The sequence below is a fragment of the Malus domestica genome, chromosome 01 (genome assembly GCF_042453785.1).
Source record: "Malus domestica chromosome 01, GDT2T_hap1".
Taxonomy (NCBI): Eukaryota; Viridiplantae; Streptophyta; class Magnoliopsida; order Rosales; family Rosaceae; genus Malus; species Malus domestica.
In genome coordinates this window covers 24,738,336-24,756,734 of record NC_091661.1, presented here as the reverse complement: position 1 = coordinate 24,756,734, position 18,399 = coordinate 24,738,336, and the positions used below count along the sequence as shown (strand labels likewise).

Genomic DNA, 18,399 nt, shown 5'->3' with positions numbered 1-18,399 from the left:
CCACATATGAAAGAGTTTGACAGAACAAGTTTTGGGTCCGCCAATGAAACAATTCACATAATATATGCCGCCGACACTTTGATCATGGAATCTTCCCGGATCAAAGTGCCACTTAATTTAATAACCCAAAAAAAAATCATATATTAATAATAACAAAGAATTCAAGCTTGATTGACAAGTAACACAGCCAGAGAGGCACTCATAAATTCATTCCTTTATACACTAAACATACACAATTCACAGCAATTCAAGTAACAGAGGACAACAACGACCCCAAAACTTCAAAAAAAAAAAACACACAAAGAAGGAGCAGCAGAGCCTTTGCGCTGTATAAAAAGGAAACAGGAAGGATAAAAGTAACAAATACATATCGAACAACGTAGCTTACCACCTCTCACCGACCCTACATTACAATTTCCGGCTTCAAAATGCTCGACTTGATTTCTTTGTGTGGCAATACCACACCTCCGTTGCTGTAAATCTCATCGCCCACGTGCACATCTTCTCCAAGGATGGTCATGTTCTCTACGCGAGCCCATTGTCCAACGGTGGAGTGCCATCCGATGATGCTGCTGGAAATGCAAGCGTGGTTCTTGATGCGGACTCCACGCATTACTGTGCAGCGAGAGAGCCTGACTCCTGACTCAATAACGCAGCCTGGACCGATTGCAACATCCGGTCCAATCAGGCACCCCTCGCCAATTTTGGCAGTCTCGTCCACCAGAACGTTTCCCACAATGTGGGCGCCTACGGCCAACTTGGATGAAGAGTTCTTCCTCAACGAATCCAAGTATAGCCTCAGACCGGTAATATAATCCCTTGGTTGCCCAATGTCCATCCAAAACCCTGGAAGGACCATTGCAAAGAGCTTATTCTCTGCTGCGATTTTCGGGAATACTTCTTTCTCAATTGAGGTTGGTCTGAGTTCAATTTTATCAAGAACGGAGGGGTTCAACAGGTAAATTCCAGCATTGATTTTGTTACCAACAAACAACTTTGGTTTCTCTACAAATTTCTGAACTTTCCCTGTAGACTCTTCCATAACCACCACACCATATTTTGATGGCTCATCCACCTATATGAAAAGAAGAAATTATTTTCAGTGACATTTGTCTTAAAGTCTCAAAAATGCCTCCAAGGCTCCAAGGAAGCTGGGTGCAAAGTATCGGGTAGAATTACAAATTAGTGTTACCTTGGTCACCATTATGGAAGCTTCTCCTCCATGGCCCTTATGGAATTCAATCATTTGCTTAAACGGGTACTCGCTGATAACATCACTGTTAAGGACAAAGAAGGGCTTGCCAGAATCATCAATCAGTTTGTCCCTAGCAAGAGCCAGAGGCCCAGCAGTGCCAAGGGGCTCGGTCTCTTGGGAGCATGTGATCTTGATGCCAACCTTTTCCTCAAACTCCTTCAAGAAAGTCATCATCACCTGCAGAAATGATAACGAGCATAAGCATTCAAAGAAACCTTCGGTAGCATGAATCTCTTCACAAAATGGTGACCTCGCCTACCTCTGGTTGGTAATTGATAGCCAGAACCACTTCGGTCACACCTATTGCCTTAAGCGCCTCTATCTGAAAGTAAAAAAACAAAAACAAAAACAAAAAATTGTAACATTTCATGATTTATACGATCACAAAAGCACGCATACATACAACACAAAGAGTGGGGATTTGATGTACGCACTATATTTTGACGTTTTTGATAATTCCACAAAAGGAAATCCACTAGATCAAACGAAAAAAGAAAACATTTCCCAATTGCTAGAGAAATAGTACCTGATGCAGTATCATGGGTTTGTTAGCAAACTCAACAAGTGGCTTGGGGAAACTGAGTGTCAATGGCCGCAGACGCGTCCCGAAACCTCCAACAAGAATAAGTGCCTTCATTTTGATATGCCCTCTGCTTTCCCTGGTAATATTAATATAGTCAGAAAATCTTACAGGCAACTTCAACTCAGGTAATAATACACTCTTAAGTTCAACATTCAGGTCATTTCTTTATCCTCTCAAACACATTAATCATCACAAAAAATCACATTCCCGGTTCACCGACATCCGAAAACCCGAAAAGCTCAAGACTTCAGCTACCATAGAAGCTACTTTCTAGCTAAATAATTCCCCGTTAAGCAAATATAATACGCGCCTTTTGTATGGCTTGAGCAACTTTAATCGGGAAAATTCCAACAAAAATCATAGAAACTCTATGTGCTGACATTACCAGCGCAATTAATCACAGAAACTTCACCAGATCTGACATTACAAATGAAATTCATCCAAAAAATACTTCGACGAAGAATTCAAAGCTCAAAATACCCCAGAAATTGGCAAAATTAGGAATCGAAGCAATCAAATTAATCAACTTTTTGAACAATTCAATCCAAAATTGCGAACACATTGCCAAAAACTTCCGATCAAAATCGACGCCCAATGAACACTGAATTACCTCGGATCTCAGCAGATCAGAACCCGAACGGAGTCCGCCGCCGCAAATCGAGTTCGGACTCGGACGAGTGGGGAATCGGGTCGTCGAGAGCGAGTTGGCGCTAGTGGTATTGTTTTTCCAGCCGCGTCGGATTTGTACTTATACGCGCTGAGGGGAGATATTATGAACGTGGATTTCTGGCGGATCTCAAATTAAAATATTAATTCTGTTTTTCTATTAAATTTTGGGTCTCGTCCTCGGAAAGCACCTCTCTAGATCCCTCTCCACCTAATTCATTTAGTTTGAAATTATGATCGTTAAAATTTGATCAAACGGTTACAATTATTTTTAAAAAACTCTTTATTTGTAATCGTTTGATCAAATTTTAACTGCTCGAATTCCGAATTAGATGGATTAGGTAGAAAGGAACCGGCCCACGTCCTCCTGGCGCTAAGCTAAGGCTTTCTTACGCGCACTTTCGGGGTAGTTTCGTACTTTCGTCTGTTTATGTTGTGGATAAATTTGTACTGTAAAGTATGAAAGTATGATTCTTTTGTTTTTGGCGAAAATTATGGATTCTAGAAAGGGAGGGAGTTCTATTGGGAAAGGATAAAAAGGGGATTTGGGTGTGAATAGTTATAGTAATCGTAATTTACGGTGATTTATTTCATTTTTTATAACTAACACGGCATTTTTTAAGTTCAATTCTCGGCGCTAAAAAATCATACAATAAATGTTGTGAGTATTTCTGATACCCTGACACATAAACTGCCGTGACCAAGTCGGTATTTGATTTTTTTTAAGAGTTAATAATGGCTGTGATTATGTTGCATGGAGTTAGCCAATCAGTAATGAGGAATGACGATGATGATAGTGTCTCAATCAAGCACAACCAAACACTGCAAATTTTGGGCTTAGCCAAGTTCAGGGAAAATTTTTAGTTGTGACAGGAACACGAATGGTACACCATGTGTTTTTATGTAAGTGGTGAAAATTTTTAATTTTTAAGCTATTAACTTTTAACACACATATCCAACCATTTACATAGATACACGTGGTGTACCGCCTTGTGTGACGGTCACACTGAAAAATCTCTCCAAGATTAGAGCCGAGTGCTACACTCCTCGCCTTTTCACGCAAGTTAAAATCTCTCTCGTTGTAATTTAAATAATTTAAATATAGAATAATCGTTTATTGAAAAGAATATTCTCTCTACATAAATAGGGTTTTGTTTTGTAGATGAAAAATTATTTTTTTGTTATTAAATAAATTAATTCTAATTCCCTTATTATTCATAAATTTCATGCTAAGCATAATTTATTTTCTCAAGCTAGGGATGAGCCAGATCAAATTTTCTGCATCCAAAATAGTTGTGGCATTTCTGTGGCCTCAATCATTGACTGACACATGATTATAAATTTAACTTTTTTAAATTTTGTTGTAAAAGACTGTTTACTACCCTCATGTTTCATGGTTTTCAACATTTAGTACATCAAGTTTTTTTCGTCTCAGAGTCATACCTAAAGTGTACATTTTGGGACAATCTCATACATCTGTTAGTCAAACTGTTAAATCTGCCGTTAATTGTGACGTGGCGTCCATGTGGACAATGACTGGGCGCCACGTGTCAGTCACGTTTTTTTTTTCCTTCTTTCTTCTTCTTCTTCCTCCGACTGCAACTTTTTTTTTCTTCCTCCTTCTCCTTCTTCCTTCCTCCTTCTTCCTTCCCCTTCTTCTCCTTCTTCCTTCTTCTTCCTTCTCCCTTCTCCCTTCTCCTTTTCCTTCTTCTTCCTCCGAATCTGGGGAAGTTTTTTTTTTTTTTTTCTTCTTCCTCCTTCCTTCTTCCTTCTCCTTCCTCATTCTTCCTTCTTCTTCTTTCGAATCAGCCCAGATTCAGTTTTTTTTTTCTTCTTCTTTCTTCTTCTCCCTCCTTCTTCCTCCTTCTTCCTTCCCCTTCTCCTTCTTCTTCTTCTTCTTCCTCAAAATCAGGGGAATTTTTTTTTTTCTCCTTCTTCTTTCTCCTTCCTCCTTCTTCCTTCTTCCTTCATCTTCTTCTTCTTCTTCTTCTTCTTCCTCTGACTGCAACTTTTTTTTTTCTTATTCTTTCTCCTTCTTCCTTCTTTTTCTCCTTCTTCCTTCTTCCTTCTTCTTCATCTTCCTCAAAAAAATAAAAATAAAAATAAACCTTCATCTTCCCCAAATTCGAAGGAAGAAGAAGGAAGAAGAAGAAGAAGGGGAAGGAAGAAGGAATAAGGAAGAAGGAGGAAGGGGGAAGGAAGAAGAAAAAAAAAAAAAAAACCGAATCTGGGCAGATTCGGAGGAAGAAGAAGAAGAAGAGGAAGGAAGAAAGAGGAAGGAGAAGGAAGAAGGAAGGAGGAAGGAGAAGGAAGAAGGGAAAAAAAAAAACTTCCCCAGATTCGGAGGAAGAAGAAGGAGAAGGAGAAGGGAGAAGGAAGAAGAAGGAAGAAGGAGAAGAAGGAGGAAGGAAGAAGGAGAAGGAAGAAGAAGAAAAAAAAAGTTGCAGTCGGAGGAAGAAGAAGAAGAAGAAAGAAGAAAGAAAAAAAAACGTGGCTGACACGTGGCGCCCAGTCATTGTCCACATAGGCGCCACGTCACAATTAACGGCACATTTAACAGTTTGACTAATAAATGTATGAGACTGTCCCAAAATTTACACTTTATGTATGACTCTGAGACGAAAAAAATTTGATGTACTAAATGTTGAAAACCACGAAACATGAGGATAAACAGTCTTTTACCCAAACTTAATATATATCAGTCAATAATTAGAAACACAAAAACCTCACATCTATTTTAAATGGAGAAGATTTGATTGTGGAAGAGGTCCTAGAGGATGTGTGACATATTTAATTTGAGATCCACCAATCCCTATTAGTTTAAAGGAAAATTAATAAAAATAGCTTAAAAATTTTGAGTTTTAACGATAAGGACAAAATAAAAGGTAAAGTGAATAGTACCATGATTGATTTTTTTAGTGTAAAAATGTGAATTTTCCGTTAAAATGAACAGTACCTAAAGCTTTTCGTTAAAGTTTCCTCAATTAAATCAACTTGCAAGTTGCGGACAGATTTGCCAAAAAGGCAGCAAAAAAAAAAGCATATTCCGGATAAAGATGCACCCTCAATGCACCATTTTACCAATCACATGGATTTTGCTTGCTTCCAGGGAAAGATCCACATAAAGGTTTAAATCAACCCCAAATCAAAGCCAAAGTATATAAGCACAAGGTCCAGCTAATTTCAGCCTTAAACTTTTGCTTGGCTATTGAAAAAAGGGTCATTGATATGCACCAAAACAAATGTCTGTCTTAATTACGAATAATGTTATTTGTACCACATTTACTGTCCATCTTATCAACTTTATAACAAAGGTGGAACCCATCTATACATGTGAGACTCATGTATATTTGAGAGATCATTGACAAGGTAATTAGTAAGGGGACAAATTCGTGGCACCACTTTTTTACACAGCTTTTGACACATGTTTTTATGCGGCCTACTCCGTAATGTATTTTAATGATTCGCACATTCTATCTTTTAGGTTTTCCACCAAAGATCATATGTCTACCGAAAATCACACAAATTAGAAACCATATAATCGTTGGATTAAGGGTTTAGGGTTTCTTTGCATAATTGTATTCGTCCATTTTCTTCACTACAAATGAATGTCATAATGATTTTGAATTTGTCTAATTTTTTGTAAAGATAATCTATAAATGATGTTCTAAAAGATAGACAGCACTGATGATTAAAATACATCACAGAGTGGGTCCCACACAAAAAAAGTGTCAAAATTTGTGTAAAAAAATGATGCCATGAATCTGCCTCCAATTAGTCAATATGGTTCAAATAATATCTCTCTTCTAATACAAGTACGTACAAATACAACTATGAGAAATTCAACCACAAAGCAAAGTTCAAACTTTAACAAAATACAAGCGAGTTTTATATAAATTTTACATTGAATACGTCATAACAAGAAGTTTGTAACTCAAACAGTTATGAGTGTTTATCTATGCGCCGAATCATACAATTAAAAAACTCGATCATCTTGTGCAAAAACTAAGGCTTACTTATGTTGGTCAACATGAGCATGTTCTAAATTTGCCGTCTTCACACAAATGACCTAAAAGATTCGTTCACCTTTTGGCGTTGGATCCCTTTGACAAAATAGCAAGTCATGCATGCATATATTGGTTATGCTCCACTTCTAAGTAATTGGCCTTGTGGCCTGTGGCCGGCCTCAAGTTCGAACCTTTAACCTTTTAGTGTATTAAACCAAACAAACCAAAGGTGGCGTGGATTAAGTTCTCGGAGACGAGGGTTTACACTTTAGTCGACAGACCCCTATCTTTGTTGGCGTACATTCTCAACAAAGATGGTCTACTTTATTCCCCTTCAATCTAAGTTTTGTGTGGTGTAGACGGGATGACGCCTTTGCAATCGTTAATACGTCACTCTTCATGTATCCCCCTACACCGCCTTTATCTGTATGCTTCATGTATCCACTTCGTGGGCTTTCAACTTTTGCTGTAATGAAAATTACCCTTTCAATAACGTTAGTAATGAAACCTTTTGGGGTGTGTCATTTTTTCTTCATGCAACCTTTGAGTGGAATGCTAGTTAAATTAGTAAAGGACAAGTCAGCCCAACACGTGTCTTCTGCAAGAAAGCATAAATCACGTGAGAATTTGATCTTATTTTTATGGGTCCAGATCTTTAGAATGTCAAGAAATAATAGGCAGGACAATTAAGCTACCATTTTTAGAATGTCAAGAAATTATCGAGAAATTATAATGTGGTCTTCGAACTCCGCCTCGTAGCATGACCAACTCACTCGTAACGAGTGTATTGAATATTAAAATCATACGCTAAAATATAAATTTGTCGTATGTTCATATTATAACATGAGTGAATTAGTTAGAGGCACAAGTTAAAGTGTGGATGAGCAGTCTAAATGTGTTTTTGATGGCCGTCCGTTCGGCAAGATCTTTGGCACAAGAACACTGACGGAGTCAAGTTAAGGGCTACCATGGCCTATATCCCAGGTAGCTTTCGGTGGAAAATAAATTTTTACATGTAATTTTTATTGATTTTCGAATGTATCCCACCATATTTTTAGTCACTGATCCGAATTCTCTCGGTTTAATTATATAAAAGTATATAATATAGTTTACAAAACGTCTCTTTTTCTTACATAATTTTTCTCATCGCTTCTTATACATATACAAGTTTGGATTTGTTTGAATTTCATGTATTTGTTTAATACTGAAAATTATTGGCTCACCTTATGAAAATTTTCTTAAGTGAGCTAATACCGTGAAAAATTGTAGTATCAAGTTTCTTTTTATAAAGATTCAAATCTTTAACCTAGCCCACCCGGTGAAAAAATCCTAGCTCTGTCATTGTGCATGAAGGAGTTGACTCGTACCTTCTTGACTTGGTTCTGATTTTTCTATTTTTTTTAAGAATACTGAGTCAGACTCTTCCCCTACCGTATAGAATAGAACATGTTGAATCAATTTTTTTTTCATGTAAAACCTATTTTATTTAGATCAGTAAAATCATACGATTTTCTGAAACCATATGACTCGAATTCATAGTAAATCTAGTGTGAAAAAGTGACAAAATTGAGGTAAAGGTTGTTCAAAGCCTATTTTAGGCCTCACTTCCACTCATTACAGAAATCATTTGAAAGAGTTGACAACAGCTCTGCTCGAGCTAATCACTCATTAGAAACTAAACCAAAGATTGATCAATGCTAGCTTTCAGAATAAAAACAAAACAATCAAAAAAAAAAATCCTTCGCCCATAAAGGCCCATCATTATTAGTGCTAATCTTTCTTTAAGGGCATAAGTCCACCCAAAAAGCCCAACTACAGAATTGCCCTGCTGCCACCCATATGATTGACCTTCAGAGAGAATATGCTCTATTATTCTATTTTGTCTACAACACTCATCACGTGATTGACTGTTTATAATGTAATGATACATGAATAACGAGTGTTGTAGACGAATAATATACTTTCTCCTCTTTTTGGATATGCCCACTAGTCACTACTAGCATGTTAATACTTTCAAAAGTTTTCTTTAAGACACGTTCCTAAGCCCTAAATCCTAAACATTGAAATCATGAACATACTCATATTTCAACAAACAAACCCATCTCTTTATTTCGACAAGCAACACTTATCACGTAACTGATTGTGTTGTAAACTATTGACACATGGATGACGAGTGTTGTAGACGAATACCATACTCTCTCTTCTTTTTGGGTATGCCCACTTCTAGCATGTTCAAAACTTTCAAAAGTTTTCTTTAAGACACGTCACTAAACCCTAAACCTTCAAATCATAAAAAAAAAACACACTCATATTTCAGCAAGCAAAACTGCCTCTTTATTTGGGTTGCAAAATCCTCTCCTCAAGCTGTACAGAGCAGAACTCTGGTAAACAAAAACTAGGCATCTACAGCCTTAGCAGTGGCAATGCTTGCAATGTACTCAATCTCCTCGGTGACTTCTTTCATCGAAGGCCGGTTCTGTCTACGCTCCTCCAAGCAACCCAACGCAAGGAGCCCCAGCGCCTTCATCGTGTCCAGCTCCAAAGCATTCGCTCCCTCTTTCAGCAACGGATCAACCACGTCCATCAACCTCTCCTCCAACATCATCCTCTGCGCATAAACTGCCAGGTTCACGTCATCCGCTTCCCTGTTGAAGTCTATAGCTTTCTGAGATGTCAGCAGCTCCAAGAGCACAACTCCGAAGCTATAAACATCACTCTTGTCCGTCAATTGATAGTTCCTATAATATTCGGGATCAAGATATCCGAGGGTTCCCTGAGCACACGTTGATATGTGACTTAAATCCGTGTGAGCCAACCGCGATAACCCAAAATCCGAAACCTTGGCATTCAGCTTCTCATCAAGCAGGATGTTACTAGACTTCACGTCACGGTGATATATTGGAGGGACAGCTGAGAAATGGAGATAAGCAAGACCCTCGGCCGTGTCAAGCGCAATCTGGAGACGTTGCATCCAAGAAAGATGTTTCCAGCCACCAGGTTTTCGAGCCTGCAGATGTTCGAGAAGGGTTCCATTCTCGATGTACTCGTAGACCAGAATAGGCTGCTCTAACTCGACGCAGCAGCCGAGTAGGTGGACAAGGCTCTTGTGGTTAACTTGGCACAGAATTCGGACCTCGTTGAGAACTTGGTCAATGCCTTTGGTGTTTCCAATCTTAGCAATCTTGACAGCCACGACAGTGCCGTCTACAAGAGTTCCTTGGTAGACTTCGCCGTATCCACCAGCGCCTAGGAGCCGGTCTTTGGAGAAGCTGTTTGTTGCTCTTTTGATCTCATTCCCGGTGAAGACTTTAGCGGCTCTGCCTCCGTTGGCATTTAGGATATCCTCGCGCTCTTTCGTCAGGCGCGCTTGTGCTTCTTTGATGCGCCTGTGGCGCTTGTAGAGTAGAAAGGCTATGGTGGCTGCGATTAGTGTTGCACCAATCCCACAAGTTAAACCTGCGGAAGTTTCGATTTCCTTCTTGTTAGTGATGCAAATATAGAGTTTGTAAAATGTGCTGTAGGTTTTAATGTCTGGACCAAAATAAACCTCAGGTGTGATTTGTCACAACTTCTCTTGCATATAACGAATTTGATTTCGCAAGGGCTTGTAGCTCACTTAGTTGAGAATATTCACGCCTGCGTCTCGAATCCTATGTTCAGTTCTCTCTCCTCCAATATCGCTTGAAACAAAAGAAGAAAATAACTTTGATTTTACTATAATTCGTTTTGTTTTTATCAGTGTTCTTAAAGGTCCTGTCTAGTCGTTAAGTAGTTGATCACCACCGCGATTAATCTCTAAGCGTTTGAAACTTTAAAAAAATAGACCTTTTGATTACTGTGCATAAGAGAAATAAAAAGTTATGACACACATATCAAGTCTTATGTCATGTGAATTTCAAGTTGTGTAATGTGTCGTGTTTGAAATAACATTATAAAAGATAATTCCTTTCAAATTAAAAACTTTAATTTTAATGACTAATAGATTATGGAGGATCAGTATTCTTTACCTGCTATTAGTCCGGTGCGGTCCTTTGAACCAATGCTATCTGCCAACAAAAAAAAGTCAAAGTTCAAAAATCTGAGTGACCCTCGAAGTCAAAGGCTGAGCAGCCACGCAATACATCAAAACGACACCGCAACTCACCATCAACGCATAAGCCTTGAACCGGGTCCCACGTAAAGCCAGAGTCGCAAAAGCACCTCCTGACCCCAGCGACAGCCGGGTCGGACCTACAAGTGGACTTCCCCTCACAATCCGTCTGCGTCCCACACTCGGGCTCCCTTGGTGATGTCCACTGTAGCTCCACTCCCGGTTCGGGCCACCGGTCAACGGGCAAACCCGGATCCAAGTTCACGAAACTGGTGTACGCGCTGCAACCCGAGTTTCTGACCCGGATATTGTACGACGTCGACGACCCGCCCGCCCGAAACGTGCAGCACAGCGATTCCTTGCAAGAGCCCACCGATCCGGTGCCGTTGATGTATGTGTGGCAGAGGCTCGACGCCGTGCAGTTGAGCGGCGATCGGAGGAGGGTGTCGGTGCAGTTGAGGTAGAGGATGGTGTTGCTGCTGGTGACGTTGAAGGGGAGGGAGTTGTTGAGCTGGAGGCCCTCGTGGACTATATCGGTTGCGATGCAGGTGTTGGGGAGGAAGGCGGAGGGGCGGAGGACCAGTCGCTGGGAGGCAGGGGAGACGGATTCGATTGGGTAGGAGTTGTTGAGGGTGTCGAAGAGGAGGGAGCCCGCGGAACAGCGGATCTTGTACGACTGGTCGCCGCACGTGGGGGATGTGCTGAGGGGGTAAGGGACGGTGGTGGTGCCGCAGTCTGGGCAGCGCGGGAGGGATAGTACGCACCAGGCCGAGGTTAGTAGGAGCGCGGCGGAGAGGAGGAGGGTGGGCGGAGAGGCCATGTTTTTGAGAAGTGATTGCGGTGGAAAATGCGGTTGGGGAAGTGATGGGGGTTTTGTAAGGTGAGGGGGTGGATTTTTGGTAGGAAATGGAAAAGATTCCTTGTTTTGAATTATTTTTAGTGGGTTAAATTTTTGTCGTTTTCTGACATTTTGACAAAATGCAAGTTGGGCTTGACACGTTTTTGCTTTTTGACTTTCTACTTCTCGGGAGATTTTTCAGTGTGATCGATACATACGTCATGTGTTATTATATAAATTGTGGAATATGTATGCTAAAATGTTAATAAGTTAAAAAATAAAATTTTTCACCAATTCTATTAAAACACGTGATGTACCACTTGTAATCCTGTCACAATTAAAAATTTCTCCTACTTCTCTAACCATTGTGCGAGGAAATATTTTTGTTCATCACCCTTAACTGTGATGCTCGTCATTTTATTTCATATCGTTAGATGAGGAGCTCATTAAATGACTAGTATAATCTCTCTTGCTCTTATAGCAGAATATCTCATCCCTTATGGTAGAATATCGTCTTATAAAAAGAAAACTACCATGAGAGAAATCAAGGGTCAATTAGTTTGGCAAGTGATTTCGCACAATTATATTTAATTTATTGCACTAGAATTGAATAAATTATAAAAGAATTAAAACAGATAAATACGGGCATGCAAAAGGAAAATAAAGATGTGGGAAAAACTATTTCATATTATATTTCAAATTTTAGGTTAAAATTTAAAAAATTTAACCCAAAAAAAATCATATTTTAATCAGAAATTGTTTTCTGCTTCAATGGTGTTCGATTTAACTTTTAGCCCAAGATTATTTGGACCGTTGGATCAACCAACGCTCTAATAACCCATGATGTCCGATTTAATAGAGCCGTTGGGATTGCACATGGGTGGCCGATAACCCCATCAGGCCAGGCCCCACTCTTGCTCAACGTTGTCCCCTTTGCCTTTTGTTTAGTGCGTCAATTCTGCGAGATGTCCAATTTCTCGAAGCGTCTACACGCACAGAGGGCCAAGATTTTTAACCCGGGCTGAAATCTTGGCTGGAATTTGCTCCAAAAACTAGTTTTAACCCAAAACTGATTTTAGGCACAAAAATTGGAGCAAGTTTTGGAACTTAAATTTGAGGTTTTAATCCAAGAGTTGGAGTTGACCTCAGTATAGTTTAGGAACATTGTTCAGTTGTACTTTTATACCTGAATTCAACTAATCGACTTGTCATATTCATCTCTGCAGTCGAATTCTTATAGTCAAACGCATTAGGTCTCTACATCTAAAGTCTTAGAGAGGATAAAAAATAATAATAAAATAATAAAATAAAAAGACAATGACAGGAGAATAGATTTTTCTTTGAGTTAAGGAATCTCAAAAAATCTAATAATTTACGTAAAGTTGGACTATAACACATGAATAAAAATATTAGAAACATTGTTTTATATAAGTCAAACAATATTATCTCTTTGGCATTTTCCCACTTTGTGTTACATCCTCACAACGTAAATTTCGGTGAGTCAACGACAAGAAATCTTATAATTTATAGAAATAAAAAAGAAAAGAGGAAGTTGTCGAGAGAGAGATGAGAACGTGGTGAGGTTGAGGTTTCATCTAGAAGACCTAACAGAGTCTCTCTTTCCTCATGCCAGCATGGTCAAATACAGAGGACTTTGAAAATCCTGGATTAATAGCAAACAAAACGCAAGTTCCAACAGCTTTTTATTGGAAAAAAATCACACAGGGCCGCCATCCGCTAAGTTGCGGTATTCTGAACTAATCAAGCAATGTCATGTGAGTTAAAACACAATGCATAATAAGTTTGAAACATCATCACCAACGTCCTGGTTGCATGTAAGTCTCTCTCCTAGAAAATGAATCAAGGAAATTTCCATAGCATTCCCCACATAGTTGCAAGTTTCCTAAGAAAATACACAACGATTACATAACATTTCGAGGCGTCTGATTACATCACAGCCACTTCCAATTGGATAAACCAGAATTTACACAGCCTTAGTTGTACATATGGGAACTGATACGTATTACGATATCGTGACCGTGCCCGAGATTACGCCAATCGTGGAGGACGTCCGCTGTGAAAGAATGAGTACATGCATATACATACATAAATACATATGTATACGTATATGTATATACAGTTCCAAACCACAGTATGTACATGGAACCAATAAGTTACTGACTTCAATGGACATTGAACACGGCTACCTAACAAAACTGTACGATTGCCCTTGGACTGGGGGAACTCAAGTAGGTTCAGCAAGCAGTAAGGTGTGCCACCAGCCGCACGCCACATTTTTCGGCACACATCCGTCGATTGTGACTTGAGCCGGAATGTTGCGGTCGATCACATCGTCCAGGCCAAGCTGGAAAATGCAACAGAAAACAGAAAACCACAGTATTAGACTTGCAAGGCAATACGAGAAACGGGAACATTGCAGAGCAAAATACATTTCATAAATCGACATCGACATGAACTGTTGATGACAGCTGAATACCTGACCATACTTGTTCCATCCCCAGGCGAAACCTTTCCCATCCTCTACATGAAACACAAAAAATTAAGAATCTCTTTAGGTGAAAATTCTCATAAGTTTAACTTCAACATCTTCTAAACTAAACTTATGATATCACTTGATATTCCTGTAAACCGAAGCAACTGATATTTCCACCCGAATAGATATTTTTGTCCTTAATACCTGCAAGTTCCTACACTTTCATTAATTTTTGTTTAGCTAGTCGATCCATACACAGACTTTGGAATTTTATAAGGACTTGTGAAGGCTCTTATGAGCTGACCAAACTTCCGTATTTCTTTCTCCATCTGTCGTTTCCTGTTTCCTGGACTGACGGAGACGCTCACAAGCAACCAAATGCATCGAGATATTCATATTTGCATAACCACATTAAGATTGGATACCATTTCTTCTTTAGGGTAAAGAAGATAAAGTCGCTTATCATAAAAGAGTACCTAAGCTTGTAAAAACGGCAGTAGCATACCGGTGATTATGGTACTATGACGCGCCCCACAGGAAACAATCTTTGCATTCACGTTTTCCAGAACTGGAGCATCCAAAAGTCTTGGTATAATCTGGTTCACAATTTAAGAAAATTCAGTTCAACAGTTTCTCTGATATCGATTATATTGGCAATGATGATATGAAAATATTACAAAAGTAGCGACATGTTTATTGATTTGATTAACTAATTTATGTAACCCTACCAATATACTAGCAACATTATATGACAAAGTAAGGGCGAAATTTATGGTTATCGTCCCGTTTTATCATTGCCTGAACGACAAAATCTATGAATAAAAAAATCGTATAGCATTCTAGTAAGTTGATAACTTCTCAGCTGATGAGAATGCCATGGCCTCTAGCGAAATAATGGATAGATTTCAGTCAACTTCAAGGCTTACCTCAGCTTCTTCAGTTCCGGTACCCAGCTGTCCAAACTGATTCCCGCCAAATGCATAAACATCACCATCAGCTGAAATGCAGACAGTGTGCCACAGTCCTGCAGCAACACCCTCTATCCGGATACCCAGTAATGAAGATACACAAGTCGGGCGTAATTCATCATTTGTGCTTCCTTGCCCACACTTGAACAAAACAAAAGGGACAAGGAAATCAGTTTTACACCATTTGAATAATAGAAATAGTGCAGAAACAGTACATTATAGGTAATGTTAAGAAGGAATAGAATAGATTAATCCCTTTTGAGTGAACCTCATCCTGAGCATCTACAATATTTTTTCTCAGCCGTTCCTACATTACCTACATGTTGTACAGTAGAATGGTTAAATTTGGGGAACTCCCGCTAGTTGTTTGTGTATGGATGGATACAAAGATTAAAACTTTAGACATTCCAGCTTGATTGGAACACCAGTTCATTCTTGTTTAGGTACTATAGTTGATGATTTTTTATATTTGTGATTAATAGCAGTTTTACCATCAACAAGCCAAGAAGTCTGTTGTGCATAAGGATGAAAAAGAATTAATGCAGATCAGCACTTATGGTTTCAAGAAGATAAAGCGTGAGGCAAAGAGTACAATACAGAAAACTCACCTGTCCATACAGCCCCCACCCAAAAGCAAGTACAGCTCCAGCATCTGAAGTGCGAGAAAGAAATAAAAAACAGACATGTAAAGATAAACCGCATACAAAGCATAAAAGCTAAAATGCTAAAATTTAGGCATACGATCGTTTAACATCTCAGTTGTACCACATGCTACACTAACCGCAGGAATGACATTCCTGTGACAAATCAATTCTAACTTCCCACTTATAAACAGCGATAACTATGAAGTTTTGAAAACGGCTTCTATCATTCAAATGTGCTGTCTGTGCTGTGGTGACTGATTCTTCAGTATTTAGTCGACTATTTCTTACATATAACATATTAAAGACAAGAAGTAGCAATTGAGTATCTAAGAATAATTAAAAACCTTGGCAGTAACAGTACTATCCAGCTTGGATGCCCATGCTTTATACATAATTGGAGAAAGAACTTAAAATTTGTACCTGTGATTACTACACTATGTCGCCCTCCACAGGCAATCCCCTTCACATAATTCCCAGGAACCCTAAGACCATATCCGTCTGAACCTATGGTTCCTCTAGACAGTCCTGCAGATCCATCTTTTCCATAAGAGGACTCAATGCAAGGTACAGGATGAGGAGAGGACACCATACGTATGCGGGAGCCCAGACCAAGCTGCCCTTCACCTCCATAGCCCCATCCCCACACTTGTCCTCCATCTGAAGTTTTGGGAAATCAGGATACATCATGTCTTCTTTAAATAATAATAAAAGGTCGTACCCAGTGCACAAGGCTCCCGCTTTACGCAGGGTCTGGGAGAGGTGAATGTCGGCTAGCCTTACCCCCATTTATGGAGAGGCTGCTCCCAAGTCTCGAACCCGAGACCTACCGCTCATGAGCGAAGGCACTTGCCATCGCACCAAGTGCGACCTCTCTTCTTTAAATAATAATAAATTAAATATTCTAGTTTCTAACTTGATACTCCAATCTGCACCTCATTTCATGACCACAACGCAAAGACACTATGCATCGCATATAACTATAAATCAGAACAGGGTAAAATTACTTGATAATGCCAGAGTATGGCGCCCTCCAGCAGCTACACTGGCTATTCTAACTCCCGGATTCAATGCCACAAGACATGGCAATGCAGACGGAGGTTCATCACCAGATGATGAACATTCAGCCGCTTGTTTTGCTGAAGATAATTTTCTTCGCTTTGTACTTTCTTCACTAGCAGAAACTGCCCCGGCAGTGGATTGTGAGCCATGAGAGCGAGGGCTAACTATATCATAAACATAAATAAGTCAGCAGTGAATGAAAAACAAGCTTTTGCCATTGTCATGAAAAAAGGCCAAACATAAATTACCTTGCTCGGTCAAAAAAGAACTCTGCCTTTCAAATGCATCCTTTTCACCGTCTGGCCCCATAGATTGCTCCCCAAAGACCTTCCCAGATGGAACACACTCTTTCCATCCCCAAGTGTAAACTCGTCCATTTTCTGCATTAAATCCCAAAATTATTGACTGGCTCCAACTCATAATAGCTTAATAACGTTGGAACACAGAAACTGAAGTTCTTTCCACAATTCAATTAGTTACCAACTAATTGTTTCAGTCGCCCTAGTTTTTTACACTTAATTCCGAACCCCCTAGGCATCTTCAAAAGAACTTAGTTGTCAGAAAAGGGTTCAGATGTTTCTTTACCTTTACTCACTAGGTTGAATAAAATCCACTCTTTTGAGAAAAATGCAGTTGGGAAATCAGCATTACCTGTGACTGCAACACAATGGGCCCAACCCGCGGCCGCCTTTACAATAGAAGCATCATTTGGAAGAGGAAAAGGTTCCGGATTTTCCTTAAACATGTGAAATTGAGAACAATGTCAAATACTTCCAGCAAGAAACAAAAATGAAAAAAAAAATCAATGAAATGACTACGTATGGCGTAGTACTACCGTACCCCGTGCTTCCCAGATGTCACATAGCTTTGGCCCAGATCATCTGTTGATCCCCATGTAATAAGCTTTCCAGGTTCTGAGTCAAAATGTAACATTAAAGAATCGTAAAAGAGCAAAAAGAAATGCACTTTGAAGAGAAAACATACACAAACAGATATGGTAAAACAGCATTAGGGAGAAAAATAATAGTGTATCAACTGCCACAAATTAAAGCAAATGCGGGTTAAAGCCGGTTTGCCAAGACAGTGTGCCCGATCAGCGAATGAGTTGTGGTTAGGGGTGAAATGCCACTCGAACCCAGAGCTAGCTGGTTCTTGCATCCCCGATGCAACCAGTTTGAAATTCCGACTCGCAATAAATTAGAGCAGTTTAGAATATATATCGACTAAAAAAACAACTCTGTAACTAAATTCACTAACTTTACTAAGCTGTGTGTTTTCTTATATAGCAAGAAATTAGCATAAAAAATAAAGTTTCAAGCTTTACTTCCGTTTATTTTCCCACATTTTATCGGCAACCAAACAAGATATAAATTGCAGTCATAAAGAGTAGGAAACCAAGGCAGAGTTCGAAGAAAGCACCTGAAATGGCCATGGCGAAGCCGCAGCCGCCACCGCACACATCCTTCCACGCGTACTCAGCTCCGGCCGTCCGCACGACCGTCGGCGACAGAAGCGGCGACCTCTGCGGCAGAGCTCCGGGCAGATACCCCCACATGAACACCACATTCTCTTTCCCCTCTTCCATCTTCACTTCCTCTTCCGTATTCCCCTCCGCATTCATCGCTCGAAAATATCCGAAAAACAGGAAACCGATTCCAAATCCGAGTTTTCGTTTCTCGTTTTCGGAAGTTTCAGAAATTTCTTTAAGTTTTTTGAGTTTCGGTGGTCTTTTTATATAAGATTTCGACAGTGCCCTAGTTCCAGCTGGGTCGCGCCAAAACATGGGGCCGTATCA

The 18,399-nt window shown here is 39.6% G+C and overlaps 3 protein-coding genes across 5 annotated transcripts; all 3 read right to left on the bottom strand.

Moving 5' to 3' along the window:
- Positions 1-171: 171 nt before the first annotated feature.
- Positions 172-2,863, bottom strand: LOC114824455 (mannose-1-phosphate guanylyltransferase 1-like). Its single transcript, XM_029101521.2, has 5 exons — positions 2,449-2,863; positions 1,782-1,914; positions 1,515-1,577; positions 1,193-1,432; positions 172-1,075 (listed from the first exon to the last, which is right to left on the bottom strand). The coding sequence occupies exons 2-5, from the start codon at positions 1,890-1,892 to the stop codon at positions 404-406; spliced, it is 1,086 nt and encodes a 361-aa protein (XP_028957354.1). The 5' UTR covers positions 1,893-1,914; positions 2,449-2,863; the 3' UTR covers positions 172-403.
- Positions 2,864-8,594: 5,731 nt separating this feature from the next.
- LOC114824454 (wall-associated receptor kinase-like 20) lies at positions 8,595-11,527 on the bottom strand. Its single transcript, XM_029101515.2, has 3 exons — positions 10,656-11,527; positions 10,519-10,557; positions 8,595-9,967 (listed from the first exon to the last, which is right to left on the bottom strand). Exons 1-3 carry the CDS (start codon positions 11,419-11,421, stop codon positions 8,907-8,909), a joined length of 1,866 nt encoding a protein of 621 aa, XP_028957348.1. The 5' UTR covers positions 11,422-11,527; the 3' UTR covers positions 8,595-8,906.
- A 1,688-nt stretch (positions 11,528-13,215) lies between these two features.
- LOC114824451 (ultraviolet-B receptor UVR8-like) lies at positions 13,216-18,364 on the bottom strand. Of its 3 annotated transcripts, none has more exons than XM_029101507.2 (11): positions 18,024-18,364; positions 17,445-17,518; positions 17,256-17,340; positions 16,853-16,984; positions 16,550-16,768; positions 15,966-16,202; positions 15,510-15,553; positions 14,860-15,042; positions 14,439-14,529; positions 13,937-13,980; positions 13,216-13,804 (listed from the first exon to the last, which is right to left on the bottom strand). In XM_029101507.2, exons 1-11 carry the CDS (start codon positions 18,223-18,225, stop codon positions 13,685-13,687), a joined length of 1,431 nt encoding a protein of 476 aa, XP_028957340.1. In that variant the 5' UTR covers positions 18,226-18,364; the 3' UTR covers positions 13,216-13,684. The 3 variants fall into 3 exon arrangements, with proteins under 3 accessions (XP_028957340.1, XP_028957338.1, XP_070675222.1); XM_029101505.2 differs by having other exon boundaries at positions 17,190-17,340; positions 18,024-18,316; XM_070819121.1 differs by having other exon boundaries at positions 17,445-17,790; positions 18,024-18,306.
- Between the last annotated feature and the right edge of the window lie 35 nt (positions 18,365-18,399).